We start from the raw sequence: 16,981 nt of genomic DNA on the forward strand, positions 1-16,981 counted from the left end.
AGTAGGGAACAACTTTCTAAATTTGAATATTCTTCCATAAACTCATTTTAAATGCCTCAAAAATAACTCATTCTATAGATGAAAAAATTTTTAACATCTTTATTGGAGTATAATTGCTTTACAATGTTGTGTTAGTTTCTGCTGTATAACAAAGTGAATCAGCTATACGTATACATATATCCCCATATCCCCTCCCTCTTGCGTCTCCCTCCCACCCTCCCTATCCCACCCCTCTAGGTGGTCACTAAGCACCCAGCTGATCTCCCTGTGCTATGCGGCTGCTTCCCACTATCTATCTATTTTACATATGGTAGTGTATATATGTCCATGCCACTCTCTCACTTCGTCCCAGCTTACCCTTCCCTCTCCCCATGTCCTCAAGTCCATTCTCTACGTCTGCGTCTTTATTCCTGTCCTGCCTCTAGGTTCTTCAGAACCAATTTTTTAGATTCCATATATATGTGTTAGCATACAGTATCTGTTTTTCTCTTTCTGACTTACTTCACTCTGTATGACAGACTCTAGGTCCATCCACCTCACTACAAATAAATTTCGTTTCTTTTTATGGCTGAGTAATATTCCATTGTATATAGGTGCTACATCTTCTTTATCCATTCATCTGTCAGTGGACACTTAGGTTGCTTTCATGTCCTGGCTATTGTAAATAGAGCTGCAATGAACACTGTGGTACATGACTCTTTTTGAATTATGGTTTTCTCAGGGTATATGCCCAGTAGTGGGATTGCTGGGTCATATGGTAGTTCTATTTTTAGTTTTTTAAGGAATCTCCTCCATACTGTTCTCCATAGTGGCTGTATCAATTTACATTCCCACCAACAATGCAAGAGGGTTCCCTTTTCTCCACACCCTCTCCAGCATTTATCGTTTGTGGATTTTCTGATGATGGCCATTCTGACCAGTGTGAGGTGATACCTCATTGTAGTTTTGATTTGCATTTCTCTAATGATTAGTGATGTTGGGCATCCTTTCATGTGTTTGTTGGCCATCTGTATATCTTCTTTGGAGAAATGTCTATTTAGATCTTCTGCCCATCTTTGGATTGGGTTGTTTGTTTTTGTATGGAAACACAAAAGACCCCAAATAGCCAAAGCAATCTTGAGAAAGAAAAACGGAGCTGGAGGAATCAGGCTCCCTGACTTCAGACTATACTACAAAGCTATTGACAAAGGATTAATCTCCGAAATATACAAGCACCTCATGCAGCTCAATATTTATTTAGTTTTTAATAATTTCCTTATGATGAATTCTTAAGAGTAGAATTGCTAGCATAAAGGAGTTACAATATGTCACACTTATGTAACAATAACAACAGCCATAAGAATAGCTGGTATTGATCTGGTGCTTACTGTGAGCTGGGCTGGACTCACAGTGACCCTCAGAGGTAGGAAATTTTACTGTCTGCATCTTAGGGATTAGAGAGCAGAGACTCAGAGAGTTGAAGTAACTTGCCCAGGGTCACAGTGCAGCCTGGTGAAAGGTTTAGGCCCAGCTTTGAGAGAAGCCACCAGTGCCCATGATTCAGTTCCGCTTTTGTGCTCGGGAAGGCATTTTGTGACTAGACACGTTCCCAGTTTACTCCCTCTCCTCAGTGATACATTTGATTTATTTTCACAAGCAGCCCACATAAGACCCTCCTGTTGATCTTAGGAGGGCATGGGGCCAAATGTGACATTGTTGATAAAGCACCGTCTAAAGACAATTACATGGGAATGTGCAGTAAATAAGAAATCACATCAGAAAGGCACTGAGAGGTAAAAACTTCCATTCTTCCGACCTCGTGGTAGAGCTTTGGCACATCTTGGAGTAGCCTTGAGATGTTCATCACTTTTGCTGAACTTGACCCATACACTGTGGCTGACTAGGTCTTCAGAGCAGTCCCTTCCACCCTTCTCCTGGGTTGGATCAAAAGGCAGCATGATGAGGGCATAGCCTTGTGGGAAGACGAAATATGAAATCAGTCCATTCATGTGCTCAACAAATATTCACTGAATGTCAGTACTGGGGATGCAGAGGTGAAAGGCATTTAAAAAGATAGGGACCTGACAAGTTAAGCAACAACGGCAGCATCATGTAGGGAGAGCTGGAAGATGCGGTACGGGGTGGAAGATTAGAACTGACGTTCCGGAATCAGCTTGGTCTGGGTTTGAATCTTATCTCTGCTCTGTAGTAGCTGGAGGTTTGTGGATTCTCTAGATTCAGCTGTGCCATCCGTAGAATGAGGGCTGTGCCTCATCAGGTTGTTGTGAGAATAAATGAGCTAATGCCTAGGAAATAGTAAGCACCCCGTGGAGATCAGTCGATTAGTCTGACTGCTTATGACCCTTACCGCTCCCTCGCAGGTAACCTAGCAACCAGAGGTCTCTACAGGGAGAGAATGGCAAGGTCTCTGGCAGAAACCAGCGCTGGTTTGCAAACTGAGTTTTCCTTGGTCCTCCTCAAGACTAATCCAGATTGCAAAGATCAGGGTCTTCCAACTCGGTCAGGATTGGAAGGATTGGAAACAACTCAGGATTCCTGTCTCCTCTCAATCCTTTTATAAATATACGAGGTGGCGGGGGATCGGGGTGCCTCTCCTGGCACATTGCACAGCACATCCAGTCGTGTCCGGCCCGAGCCCAGCTCTTCGTGGGCTGGGAGAGGGGTGGACAGTGTGCATCCTGCTAGCGCTGTTCTGTTGTACATTTCTCAAAGGCAATGCCATGTATCATTTATGAAGTTTGTTCCTGTCCCTTGTGTGATAAACTCATCAAATGTTAGCTAAAGAGTTGGGTACAGGTAGTTGAAGACCATGAAAATAGGCCACCAATTCTAACCTGTGCAGGATTCTAGGACAGCTTCCTGAAGGAGATGCTACCCGAGCTGACTCTTAGAAGGTGAGTTAAACAGATAAAGAGAAAGGGGAGAGAGGGAAAGATCATTCCGAGCCGAGGGCAGTGAAAATCCCCCTTTTGGATGGGCCGTGTCGAAGCTTCACATAACGACTGTCCTTTTTTAAAAATGGTGCTTTTCTTTAGCCGTCACTTACCCACGAGGACATAGCTTTTCCTTTCAGAACTGGCTCTTACAAGGCCAGGAGGGACCAAGGAGGGCAGCCCCTCTGGAGGTTTAGTAGCTGTGACCCTGGATTGAGTTGTTGCAGATTTACAGCGTGTACACAGCCCCTGCTAGGAATCCACGTTAAATAAAAGGAAAAAAGTGGTCAAACACCACAGAGCTATGAATTACCCTTGAAACTGGGAACACACACTTTTTATGTACTGAGGGGAAGTCTTGAAAATAGGAGATCAGGACTTAGGGTTTTCAACTGTTTCTCCCTGACCTCGAAAATTTCGTGGGAGAGGGTTAACAATCTCCCAGGAAGACCCTGTCTTCAGATAGATACATCATTCTATCAGAGGCAGACCATAACCTTGGACTCCACCAACGTTTCTTGAGCACCTACTATGTGCCGTGTGTCGAGGGGCTGCAGCAGTGGACAAGGCAGAGCTGGCCCTTGTGTAGCTGCCGGGCACTGGCATTAGGCCCCTCTAAGAATTCCCAAGAAGGAAGGGCCACCTACCAGGGAATGCATTGTCCCTGCCTTGCCCTGGCCTGGCCTTATTACTTAAAGTTTGTCCGTGTTGGGACTTCCCTGGTGGTCCAGTGGTTAGGACTCTGTGCTTCCACCGCAGGGGGCACGGGTTCGATCCCTGGTCGGATCCTAGCATGCCACATGGTGTGGCCAAAAAAAAAAAATATGATAAAGTTTATCTGTCTTTCTCGTGGAAATCCCTCTGAAACACCTCTGAGAAGGAGGGGTGCTGGGATCTCACCGTGGTATTAGAGTTGGTGCTAACATTCTTTAGCAGTAACAGTCGATCCTTTTCTATTCATTTTTCATTCCCCCTACATTCCCCCCATCCCATCCCAGACATTCAAAACACACTCCTTCAAAAACCACACTTTTAGGCTTGATAACGGAGTTGGTGGGCAGGGGGTGGGGCTTGGCAGGACCCATCAGCTGCTTATCTTCACCCAGCAAACCGCCAAAGCCCCTGCCAATTCCAGAGGGCCCTCAGGGGAACCAGACACCGTGAGCGCACCAGGTGGGAAGCTCTCTTTTTAGTACAGAAAAAGGGTCTGGTCTCATCTTTGATAACCGTTCGTCAGAGCGTCCGTCTCTGCAGACCTTCCATCGGGCTACCGTCGTACTGAAAGGAAACTCTGAAGTTTTAGAAGGCCAGCTCTCTGAGGGCAAAGACTGTCGGGTTCCCTGCCTCATCTCCAGGGCTGACAGCAGTGTGGTCTGTAGGGGGCGCATCCATCCCCGTGGCCTGCTGGTCCCCTCTGCAGCCTGCCGACCCACGGTCTTGTCCGTACTCCCTCCAACTCCGCGGTGCTGGCCCGCTTGCTCTCCCCGAGTCATGCCAAGCTCATTCTGTCTCGTAGCTTTGGCACTGGCTGTTCCCTCTTTCTGGAATGCTCCTCCCTGATATTCAGGTGGCTCCTTCCTTCCTTTTGTCAGGCCTCTACCCAAACGCCATGCCCTCCGTGAGCCCTTTCCCGACAAGGGGCTCTAAAACTGGATACTCCTTTCTGCTTTATCCCCATACTCTACTCTATTTGGCTTCAGTCAACTGAATTTAGCCATAAATGACTAGCCGCCCAATGCACACATTTTACGTGTAGAGTTGGATTCCTAAAATGTGAAAAGTGTGTCTATCTGAGTAAGCACCGTCACAATCACGATATAAAGCGTTGCCACCCCTCAGAAGCTCCCCTGGGCCCCATGGCAACCTCCTACCAGCCCCCCACTGATCTGCGTTCTGCCGCTAGAGGTTAGGTTTGTCTTCCCTGTAGTTTTATGAACAGGGTAGCCTGTGCTCCTTTGTGTCTGGCCTCTTGCACTCAGCCTAATACCAATGAGATTCACCCATGTTGTTGTGTGTACCCATGGCTCATCCCCGTTATTACCGAGTAGACGTCCGGTTGTATGGCTGCACTATAATCGGCTTGTCCGCTCACTTGTTGATGGGCATTTGGGTTGTCTTTGGTTTGCCCTTTTTTATTCATAGCCCTCATCACTCCGTGGCATTCTGTTCCCCTGAGGCAATGTCAGTCCCCCGGAGGGCAGGAACCTTGGCCATAGGATTCACTGCTGGATCCCCAGGGCCCAGAGCAGGGAGGGCCGGGCACACAGTAGGTGCTCAATGTTTGTTGATGGAACCAATAGTTTTACATTCATTTTCCCCTGTAGCATGAGGCCTGGGCAAGACACAGGCTTGCAAGCGGGGCTTCAGATCTTTCTTTCCTGTGAACCCAGTCTAGAGACCTTCAAGCCTTCCAAGGGAAACCAGACGTTAGCTGGGGCTCCCTGCTCGGTGCTCAGTGTGTCTGTGCCCTGTCGTCCTGCCCATGATTTCTGAGTTCCTGTGCCTTCTTCCTCTTGTGTCTTCTGATCTCTGCTTTCTTGCCCCGTGATATCCAGGAAAGATGCTCACTCTCTTTGTTGGTTTCCATAAGAAATTCCATCACGTCAAGGCTCTTAACAATTTCCCTTAGTTTTTTTCTCTTTTTCTATTTCTTGGATTTGGGAGTGTGGGGAGGGGTCACAGGAAGAGGCCACATTGTGGCCTGGGTGGTCCCCAACATCTTGCTGCTCTCACCTCCCCTCCCTTTACCTCTCTCTAGCTCCCTCTCTATTTCCAGTAACCAAAAATGTCTTCCTTTGTCTCTCCCAGAAAAGTCCCGCCTGCCCTCACGTTCCTTGGTTTCTTGCTTTCTGCTTAAGCAGTGTGTTGAAGAACAGTTTTTCCCCCAATAAGATTAGTAAAATGGCTCCATCTCATCACAGATGGGCGGGGTACCCCCTGAATCCCAGGCACCCCTGTCTTTGTCTTACCAGCGCAGCCTACCAAGAGGGAAGAGATACTCCGGGTCAGGGCAATGGAATCCAAAACACAGAGCAACTTGTGTCCTGAGTATGATTCTGTTGACAGTCCTGCAGGCTGCTTTAGGAGCCCCTTTCTGTCATCGGAGGCCCTCCCACCCTGACACACAGCATAGATTCTCTTTCCCAAAGACAGGAAGGTAAACCTTGATCTCCCCACATGAGCAAGGCTGACCAGCACCACGTTCCGGCTGCCTGTTTATTCAGTGCACTGGCCTGGAACGCAGCGGATTCGGGACACGCTCTCCTAAGCTGACTGCTTGGGTGTGAAGCCCAGTTCTGCCACTTACCAACTCCTGAGCTAGTGATGTAACCTCTCTGTGCCTCGGTTTCCTCATACGCAAAGTGGGGATAGTGATTTGTATTCATTGGGGCTATTATAAGCATTAAATGAGATCGTACGTGCGAGTCACTTAGAACAGTGCCTGGCCTCATTAAATGTTACCTCGTAGTATCATCCAAGCAGTTAGCAAACAAAACTCAGGAAAACTGTTTACTAAAAATTCCTAAGAACTTTTCCTAAAGAGGTTATGTCCTTTCAGTAGTTGTATCACCAAATTCCACTGTGTTGGTATACACTCCACTCTGGGTACGATTTCCTTTGGGCCTAAAGGTTTACATTCATTCAGTCAAGATGTTTGCTGAGTACCCACTACGTGCCAGGCACTGCTCTAGGCCCCAGGGGATACCATATGGAATAAAACAGACACACCTCCTACTTACTTATTTATTTATTTTTCTGGATTCAAAGCTGGTTAACATTTATTTATTTGTTTGGTGGGTTTTTTTTTATTGAGGTATAGTTTATGAACAATATTATATAAGTTTCAGGTGTACAACATCGTGATTCACAATGTTTAAAGATTACATGCCATTTATAGTTATTCTAAGGTCTCCCAGTCTTAAGAAGTTTGTGTTCAAGAGGAGTGAGATGGGGCTTCCCTGGTGGCACAGTGGTTGAGAGTCCGCCTGCCGATGCGGGGGACGCAGGTTCGTGCCCCGGTCCGGGAAGATCCCACATGCCGCGGAGCGGCTGGGCCCGTGAGCCATGGCCGCTGGGCCTGCGCGTCCGGAGCCTGTGCTCCGCAACGGGAGAGGCCACAGCAGTGAGAGGCCTGCGTACCACACACACAAAAAAAAGAGTAGTGAGATGGACTATAAATTAGCAGATAAGTGACAAGGTTTTTTTCAATGAGTTTTTGCTGAGGACAGAAAAGGAGAAGTGATAGAAGCATTTTAGAATGGGTGGTTAGGGATGCCCTTTCTAAGGTCATGGTGTTTAGGCGGGCATGATTGACAAAAGGAGCAGGCAGCTGGGGACTTCCCTGGTGGTCCAGTGGTAAAGAATTCACCTTCCAATGAAGGGGACGCGGGTTTGATCCCTGGTCTGGAAACTAAGATCCCACATGGCACGGGGCAACTAAGCCTGCACGCCTCAACTACTGAGCTCGCGCGCCTCAACGAGAGAGCCCATGTACTGCAAACCTCAGAGCCCATGCGCCCTGGAGCCCGCGTGCCACTACTAGAGAGAGAAAACCCACAAGCCACAACTAGAGAGAAGCCTGCGTGCCACAGCGAAGAGCCCGCTCTGAAATGAATGATCCCACATGCCTCAGCGAAGATCCCGTGTGCCACAACTAAGACCCAATGCGGCCAAAACTAAAATAAATAAATTGTTAAAAAAAAAATGGAAAGAAAAAAAGCAGGCAGCTGTAGAATCAGGAGGAAGAGCTTGTGCAAAGGCCCTGAGGCTGGGATGAGCTTGGCATATTCCAGAGACAGAGAGGAGAGCAGTGTGGCTGGAACACAAGGAGAGAGAAGTTTGGAGGTGGGCAAGAGGAAGTTATGGGCCAGGTATGGCCAGCACCCAGCAAAACCATCCAGAACTTTCTTGACCTCTTTTTGCATCTTCTCCAGTGGTCCATCTTTCTGTCCTCAGGTGCCCAACCCACTCTGCTCAAGTCTGACGCTAGCACTCCTGGGCTCTGCCTTCCTCCCCCTTCTCTGCTCACTGACATCTTTAGGAAATTTACAAACCAAGCCAGCCACCAGCTATGCTGGAAGCTACAGCCAGGTTCTTAGAAAACTTAAGGCGACCTCCCACCGTTAAGACTCATGCAAATCCAAGTTCAAGTCCTCGCTTGGCCACCAACCGCAGTCAGTGGCCCTGGGTATGTTTCTTAACTTCTCTAGCAGCCTTTGTTCTCTCCTGAGAAATGGGGAGGAGAATAAGATTTCTGGGAGGATGAAATGAGATACCATATATCAGCTTTTGCCATTATGCCTGGCACATTAGCAAGTGCCTAGAAAAAAAAATAGGTACTTCTTCTTTTTGATGATTACGTTTTCCGCCACTGCAAGAGGACGTGTGGTGAAGGAATCAAGAGTTGCACCTGTGTGGATGTAGTCTCCCCTGCTCCTTACTGTAAGGAATTTCAGGCTGCTTGAGCCGCACGATGGAGCCCAGCATGATGATTGCTACAGTCCGCAAATACAGGTGCTGTTTCCTTCCCAGAAGCTTAGGGGCGCGTTCTCATAGCTGGTGGACAGACAGCCCAGCAGTGCCCACACTGGGCCAGTCAGCATCTAATGAAGTGACTTGGACACTGTAAGTAGGAACTGAAAATGACACGCGAGGCCACGTGGAAGGAAGGGAGCCCCCCACCCCCACCGGAGCACGGCCCACCACCCTCATCCTTCCACGCTTCCCGGAGCACTCAGCCCTTTGAAGGAGAGAAAAGAGGTGGTGCAGAGCTTTCAATGAGGAATCAGCCAGACCCACTTTGCCACGGGCCTAGCTGGAGGCGGAAAGAGATGCACAGGCCCCCAGGAGCACCCCACCACTGCCCGTTGTCACCAGATGCCACCAGAGACTCTGTGGTCATGTGGCTTCGAGCAGCCCTCGCTCACACACGCTGCTTCCCTGCCATCCAGCCGACTGCTGTGTGTGCCCTGCCGTCTGAGGCAGAATCAACATCAGACATCAGGAGGCCGGGGATGCAGCCAGCGCGGGGCCAGGCGCGGCAGGCTCTCCGTGGGAAATGTCGGCATTCGCCGCTGCTCCTGTCCACGTGGGCCCTCGGCGAGCAGGTGGTCCAAATAGCAAGAAACTTACTTACCCGCCCCCCGCCCCACTTTCCCGGGGTCCTGGACCCAGTAATAACATCTTCCTGAAGGGTGATGGATCTGTCTTTAACCTTGCCCTCTGTGGCAGGTGTGTATTTGCATGGCTTCCAGAAGCATCTCTCAGCTGCGCGCTCCCTGCCTGTGGACGCTTTCCCTCCTGGGAAAGCGACAGGCCCTGCTCAGCGGTGCAGCCCCCTCTGCTCTCTCCTCCAGCTCCTCTGGAAACCCACTAAGTTGTCTTAATTACCATTTCTCCTTGGTCTCTGCCAAGAAGGGGGCAGATTGAAACTTGGATCAAATATTTCCTGTGGTTTCTTTCTTTGTCCCTCAAGTGCTCGTAAAAGTTGTGCTTTCATGCCACTTTGGGCTATGACTGATGACTTAAAGGCACAGCCCTCACACTGCATGCCAACATGCGTTGTTTTCCAGAGGCCAAGGGAAAGAAGAGAACTTCCGTGACAGAGGGGGAGTTTATCAGGGGTTATGGCGCTGTCACCCTCTGGGTGACCTTACTGCCTGGTCAAGAGAGGCCAGCTGCCTTGAGAGACAGACTTGGCCCTGCAGGCAGCCTGTGCACACACATCCCCCATCGGGGTTGGGTCACGGGCCTTCTGATCCTCTTCCAAGGCTCTCTGCAGATCTATCAGACAGAACGTGCCAGGAAGCAACCTTCTTAGTCCTTCAAGCACAGCACGGTCCTCCAACAGCCTGGAATTGATCATGATGGGATCCTGGAGCTAAGGAAACAGATGTCCCTGGTGCGAAGCCTGAGTTATCAATCCCCAAGTGCTGGGGCATGAGAAAGCAACTCTGGCCAGGGTCTGAGTTCTTGGAAGATGGACTCTTCCTAGTGTCAGCCAGGCTGCCGTCTAGGATTCCTAGAGAGCAGAGGCTCTCCAGAACCAGATGGCCTCCATGCAAACCAGCTTGTTACTGTGCTTCTGCTTTCCCTGCCCTGGAAAGCAGTCTCTGCATCTGGCTGGCTTGATCCACCTTGTGTTTCTAGCCTCCAACCCTCCCCGGGTTATAGCAGCCGTGAATGATGCTATGTGACGCTGCTTGGTATATGTTAACCTGTGAGGAGGGTAACTACATATTCCAAACGGGAGCACTCTCGAGAGTGAAAGGAGGAACAGAGGAGATGGAAACTAGGACATCCCTGGGCAGACTGGGATAGACAGACACCCTACACATAATAGGTTGGAACTCGGCCGACAGAAGATGCTGCCATCCTGGGTGATTCTCTCCCACCGCCCCTAAGAAGTGGAAACATTTGCTGGTACTTTACTATAATCTTGGGAGGTGAACCAGGAAGGAAGAGAAGCATGAGGTTAAGAAATCTTGAAGGCTGTGCTGAAATAACACATGAAATAACATATAACACAGATAACAACACACGTTGAGGCTACGCCTCAACATTTCAGTAGCTTGATTTTTTTTTTCATGTGTACAACATTATAGTGGGTTGGCCAAAAAGTTCGTTCAGTTTTAAGTAAACATGAAAGACACATTTTTCATTTTCACCAAGAACTTTACTGAAAAATGTGTTCATCAACCGAGTGAACTTTTGGGCCAACCCAGTATTTCAGCGTCTGTACGCACTGCCGTGTGCTCACGACCAAAGTTTTGTTTCCATCCATCACCATACAGTTGACCCCCTTCACCCATTTTGCCCTCCCCCACCCCCCTTCCCCTCTGGTAGCCACTACCCCTTTTTTCTGTGTCAGTGGCCTAATTTAGTAAGTGTTTATCTCTTGCTTTTGTCAGTATTTCCAGCTTCCCTCCAAGTGCTAATCTAGGATCCAGGCCACTCCTATCTTGTGACTCCATCATCTTGGGCTTTAAGAGAACTCTGGTTCTCTCTAGAGGCAGATAGGTAGGGAGAGTGAGCAAGTAGGAGGTGGCACAGAACGTTTTATGGCAGGGTCTAGAAGTGGAGTTCATCCCACCGCATACGTTCCATTGACGGGAACACTGTCACGTGCTCCCACATAAAAGCAAGGAAGCTGGAAAGGAACAAGACACTGATACAGACAGTGACCGTCAATCTCTACCACAGTGGTCACTAAGGAACAGTGTCAAAGGAGGAAAAGAGGGAAGACAAGCGACGGAGCAAAGAAAGTCCAAAGAAAGAAAGTGTACATTGGACATCATCCTGTTGAGAATTTTTTAATTTAATTATTTAATTTATTTATTTTTGGCTGCGTTGGGTCTTCGTTGCTGCGTGTCGTCTTTCTCTAGTTGCGGCGAGCGGGGGCTAGCCTTCATTGCGGTGCGTGGGCTTCTCATTGCGCTGGCTTCTCTGGTTGTGGAGCACGGGCTCTAGGCGCGCAGGCTCAGTAGTTGCGGCTCGTGGACTCCAGAGCGCAGGCTCAGTAGTTGTGGCGCACGGATTTAGCTGCTCCGCGGCATGTGGGATCTTCCCGCACCAGGGCTCTAACCCGTGTCCTCTGCATTGGCAGGCGGATTCTTAACCACTACCCCACCAGGGAAGTCCCTCCACTGAGAATTGAAAAGGTGAAGTCATAATGGCCGTCTAAAGTCACCTCTCAAATCTTGATGATCTATAGGCAGATTCCTTGGGCCACAGTGTCTATCACGTGCACGTCTGGTGGTGCATGACTGAGGCTTGCTGCCTGTAACTCTGCCCCTTTCTCTTCTATTCAGGAAAGCACATTAGAAGACAAGGGAGGGCAGGTGATTATTACTGGAGACAAAACCTTCAGTACATGGCAACTTAGTTTCCTTTCAATGGAATTCATTTACAGATTCAGTAATTTATACACTTGATATTTTACAAATATTTATTGATCAAACTCTGCTCAAGATGAATTAGACACAGCAATGAATTATCATCACGATAGCAGAAACTTTCAGGGTGTGTTTACCATATACTGAGTGCTGACTATTCTAAGCACTTTACGTGGTTTGACTCATTTAATCTTTACAACAGTGTTTTGCTGTATTATTATTATGTTTTGAAATCATACCCATTTTAAAGATAAGGAGACTGAGGCACAGAGAATTGAAATAGCTTGTGCAAGTGTCACAGCAAGTAAGCAGCAGAGCGTGGGTTCTAATCAGGCAGTCTAGCTCCGAAGTTCTCAGGCTTAACCACTCTACCATGCAGAAGAAATCCCTGCCCTCCTGGAGTTTAGATTCTTCTGAGTAGACAGACAATAAGCATAAAAACATTATATCAGGGCTTCCCTGGTGGCGCAGTGGTTAAAAATCCGCCTGCCAATGCAGGGGACACAGGTTCGAGCCCTGGTCTGGGAAGATCCCACTTGCCGCGGAGCAACTAAGCCCGTGCGCCACAACTACTGAGCCTGCGCTCTAGAGCCTGCAAGCCACAACTACTGAAGCCTGTGCTCCTAGAGCTCGTGCTCCACAACAAGAGAAGTCACCACAATGAGAGACCCACGCACCACCGCAATGAAGAGTAGCCCCCGCTTGCCGCAACTAGAGAAAGCCCGTGCACAGCAACGAAGACCCAACGCAGCCAAAAATAAATAAATAAATTTATTTTTTAAAAAAAACATTGTATCATTTTAGAGGGTGATAAGTGCTTTGAAGAAAATAAAGCACAACAAAGAGATACAGGATTGGGACACCTCAGACCAACATGTCCCAGTGCCCCTGGCTCACAGATTCTTCCTTAAATGAAAACTGCTCTCCGTACTTCCGTGGAGGGGCTCCGAGGAGCCGGCCAAAATAGATGTCCGCTCTCTCCTCTGACAAATACCTTTTCCAAGAGTCATTTGATTGGTTGGACAGCGTGCACTGCTGCTGGTCCTAAGCCATTTCTGTGCCCCTGGGCTGGACAGCCAGTTCAGCAAGAGACGACTGATGCCCAAATTAATAATGAGCAATGGCCCCATGCAAGTAACCACCTTCCCCCAACTTTTCCTCGTGGGAGTGATAACCTGGACCCCAAATGAACTATATCCTTCTCACCTCGGCACCGGCTGACAGCAGTTTGTAGACATGGGTCTGGGTAGTCGGAAATTTACAAGCTGCTAAGGAACAAATGCTCTGGTTACAAAGGGCTCCGAAAGGAGCATCAGTTTGTCATATCACTGCAGATCATTTATTTTATCCCATAAAGACAGCTGCAACCAACAGGCTCTGGGGTAGAGGGAAGCTAAATACAAACATTCGTTTCCTGAGAGATGGAGGAGATTTCCACTTCCTACGCACCGTCCCTTGCCAGGCCCCCAGATACAAAAGCTAGAACCATGTGCTTCTCTTCTGCGATCCTTGTGATTTGCAAATAAGTGACTCAGAGTCACAAGGTACTTCATAAAATGGTTATTATCTTCCAGGCACTGCCCTAAGCATTATCTCATGTCATCCTTATAACATCCCCAAAAGGTGGGTGTTATTATTCCCTAGTATGCAAACCAGGAAGAGGGTGAAAGATCCGCCTCACTTCAAACAGTAGCAAATGGCAGTCAGAATTCAAACCCAGGTCTGTCTGACAGCAAAACCTTTGTACCTAAGCTTATAGACTCTTTTGGTTTCAATTATCACATTTCAGTTGGGAAAAGCTGGCGATTCTGCTGACAAGGAAGTCCCATTAGTAGATTTCCTGGAGTTTCATTCTTTGAAGTTCGTGAAAGGGGTTACAGTGGATGTCAGTAACCCACATAACCCTTTTTATGGCAGGGAAAGTGGTGAGAGAGAGCTTAATCCCACAGTGGTGGTTTTTATCTGCTAAAGACCTACACTTTGAATGTTCTCTGGAAGTCAAGGTGCAAATGACTTTCCTGTGGAACGATTTCGCAAGAGTTCGCAAGTTGATTGCATTTCTGCTGGGGTCTTATTGATTTTCTCATCAACAAGTAAGAAACATGGGTGTCCTCTTTGCCTTTCCCTTCATCCTCTCTGTCCAGCCCATGGTCAAGCCCTGTCCTCTCTTCCCTAGAAATGTTCCTGCAAAGTTGTCCCCTTTCTTCATTCACTGTCCTAATCAAGACGCCTGTCACCTCACACTTGGGTTTCTGCAGTTGCTTGCTAACTGGTCTTTCTGCTTCTTTTCATTCCCTCTTCTAGAACACCTCATAGCCTGCCTGCAAATGAATTCCTCAGAACATTCCTCCCATCACGTCGTCAGTCACTGCTCAAGGATCTTCTGTGGCTCCCACTTGCCTGCCGCAGGATTTCACCATTCCCTAGGACAGGCCCCTTTGGATCACACTTGCTCTCCCATTCCCCTCACCCCATTCCTGGTTGCCTTCACCCACCACTCTGTCTTCCACTGATTTCTTCCAGTTCTGAGCCTGGTTTCCATTGAAACAGAGTTTCATAGTTAATTGCTGGTCGATGGGAGGTCAGGCACTGTGAGGGCACTGCACCTAAACAGATCTAGGTCCACATTTTTGCTTGCTCACTTGGTCACTGGGTGACGTTTGATGTGTTGCTGGACTTCTCTGAGCCTCAGTTTTCTTATCTGTAAAATAAGATACCAATAGTGCCAATCTTACAGGGGTTTTGCAAGAGTTGAATGAAATGATGACGACGATGGTGGTGGTGATGACAGCTCGCGTGTATTTTTTTGTGTTTGCTTTGTGCCAGGCACTGTTATCAGTATGATCTTATTTCTCACAACAAGCTATAACATAAGTACCGTTATTTTCAGTTTTGCAGATGGGAAAATTGAGGGAGGGACAGGTGAAGCTAATAAGTTCCAGGTTCTCTCCCAGGTAGTCTGGCCCCTCAGCCCTCTTTCTTAACGACTCTGATCTACCACCTTCCTTTCGTGAACGATCAGTCAAGGGTATCTGGTAACATAGGTTCATAATTCTTTACCTGAAACTCTTGAGTGCCAGATGCAATTTGGAATTCAGAATTGGGGGAATTATTAAAAAGTTATACTTGGCATATGCTATGTACCCTATAACACCCCAGTAGGGACTGGAACAAAAACCCATCCCTCTCTCTCTCTCTCTCTCCTCTCTCTCTCTCTCTCTCTCTCTCTCTCTCTCTCTCTCTCACTCACACACACACACACACACACACACACACACACACACAGAAAAAAAAACCACAAAAGCTGAAAAGAGATTATGGCCTTATAGTCATAAAACTATTAGCAATAATTATAATAAATGGTGACTGTTATTATTACAACTTTCATGACTCTCGTTTTACTTACAATCAAATGAGCTTATAGTAAAATGTACTCAGGAGTATCTCTCAGTTAACTAATGGGGCTGGAGGGGAAGGTGCTTGTTATGGGACCAGGTCTGCACCCTGTGTCACATGCTCTCTTCTTTTCCCAGTATGACTTCATGGAGCGTCTGGACGGGAAGGAGAAATGGAGCGTGGTCGAGTCACCCAGGGAACGCCGGAGCATACAGACCCTGGTTCAAAACGAAGCCGTGTTTGTCCAGTACCTGGACGTGGGCCTGTGGCACCTGGCCTTCTACAATGATGGCAAAGACAAAGAGATGGTTTCCTTCAACACTGTAGTCTTAGGTAGGTACGGGATCTCTGAGGTGATATGTCAGGAAGGAAAGGATGGAAGTGTCTGGCTTCTCTGTTGAAGGCGCATCTTCCAAGGTGGTCCTACTATGTAGGGGACCAAACCAGCATCCTTAATTTAGGATTCATAGTGTCATCCACCTAAAACTAGCCTTGATTAAAATATGAATGCTACTTAAATCATGAAAAAGCCACTGTGAGTACCGGGGCTTGAGTTGCAGTGAAGAGCTTGGCTCCAACCACCTGGCTCAAGCCCTGGCCACACAACCTAGGCAAATCATTGGACTTTAGTCAGCCTCAGTTCCTCATGGTAAAACAGAACTAACTAGGCCCTCCTTATAGTGCTACTGTAAGGAGTAAATGAAATGTTACAGGTATAAATCCCTAAGCAGCCAGTAAATACTGACCGTTTGTGTCAGGTCACAATTTTTCTCAAGAATCAAGGAAAGCGCAAACTAAATTTTTTTTTAAAAACCTGAAAAATAAATCAGGAAAAGGATATAACCATAAGAAAGAAATCGTATCTTTTTTCCCAAATTGGTAAATCTCAAAAAGCTTGAATTAAGCACTTGTCATTTGGGGCATGTTTTATAGCAGTCCTTTTTAGTAGCCATTGAGGAAAAGCTAAGATTTTATCCAAAATTTCCCCTTATATGTGCATACAAACCTGTAGGAGTGCCACTATTTTGAGAATATTTCATGAGGTTTTCTAAAGGAAGCCCTAAGAATTTTAACAATATATCACCTATAAATAATTTTCATAACATTTATTTTGTCATTAGGTTTTAATATTCTTACTAATGATAATAACTGATCCTCTCTGAATCAGGGCAGATTTTTAGACCCATTTCACAGAGGAATTAACTGAGGTTCAGGAAACTGAGTCCCTCAAGGTCCCAGGATATGGAAATGGTGGAAATGGCATGGACTCCTGGGCCTCATTCATTGCCTTTCTGCAACGCCATGTTGTCCCAGCAGCGTTTAGTTGTGGACCTCAAGTTTCACTAGAGAAACCTAGATAAGATGGTTGATCCAGGATTAAATCCTACCTTTTCTTTCCCACATCCTACCTGGGAGAGTCACTAAACTCCCTGAGCCTCAGATTCATCGTTTGTGGGAAGGTAATGATGATATCTCCGAAGGGAGGGATGATGTGACTTCACGTACTGAACCTGTCTGGAATGGAGCTGGTAGTCACTCGTGAAAGCTAATGATTTTTTTTTAATATTTATTTATTTATTTGGCTGCACTGGGTCTTATTTTCAGGATCTTCGTTGCAGCACGCAGGATCTTTAGTTGTGGCATGTGGGATCTTTTAGTTGCTGCACGCAGGATCTTTTAGTTGCAGCACGTGGGATCTAGTTCCCTGACCAGGGATCGAACCCAGGCCCCCTGCATTGGGAGCGCGGAGCCTTAGCC

At 47.4% G+C, this 16,981-nt stretch overlaps 1 protein-coding gene across 6 annotated transcripts in view; it reads left to right on the top strand.

The window, feature by feature from the left end:
* TENM2 (teneurin transmembrane protein 2) overlaps positions 1 to 16,981 on the top strand; it is a 3,004,989-nt gene that overhangs the window by 2,797,162 nt on the left and 190,846 nt on the right. For all 6 annotated transcript variants that reach the window (XM_060296575.1, XM_060296573.1, XM_060296574.1 and 3 more), the window contains one exon: positions 15,361 to 15,556. In XM_060296575.1, coding sequence (XP_060152558.1) covers positions 15,361 to 15,556 — 196 coding nt within the window. The remainder of the gene's footprint in view (positions 1 to 15,360; positions 15,557 to 16,981) is intronic.

This window comes from Globicephala melas, chromosome 3 (assembly GCF_963455315.2).
Source record: "Globicephala melas chromosome 3, mGloMel1.2, whole genome shotgun sequence".
Taxonomy (NCBI): Eukaryota; Metazoa; Chordata; class Mammalia; order Artiodactyla; family Delphinidae; genus Globicephala; species Globicephala melas.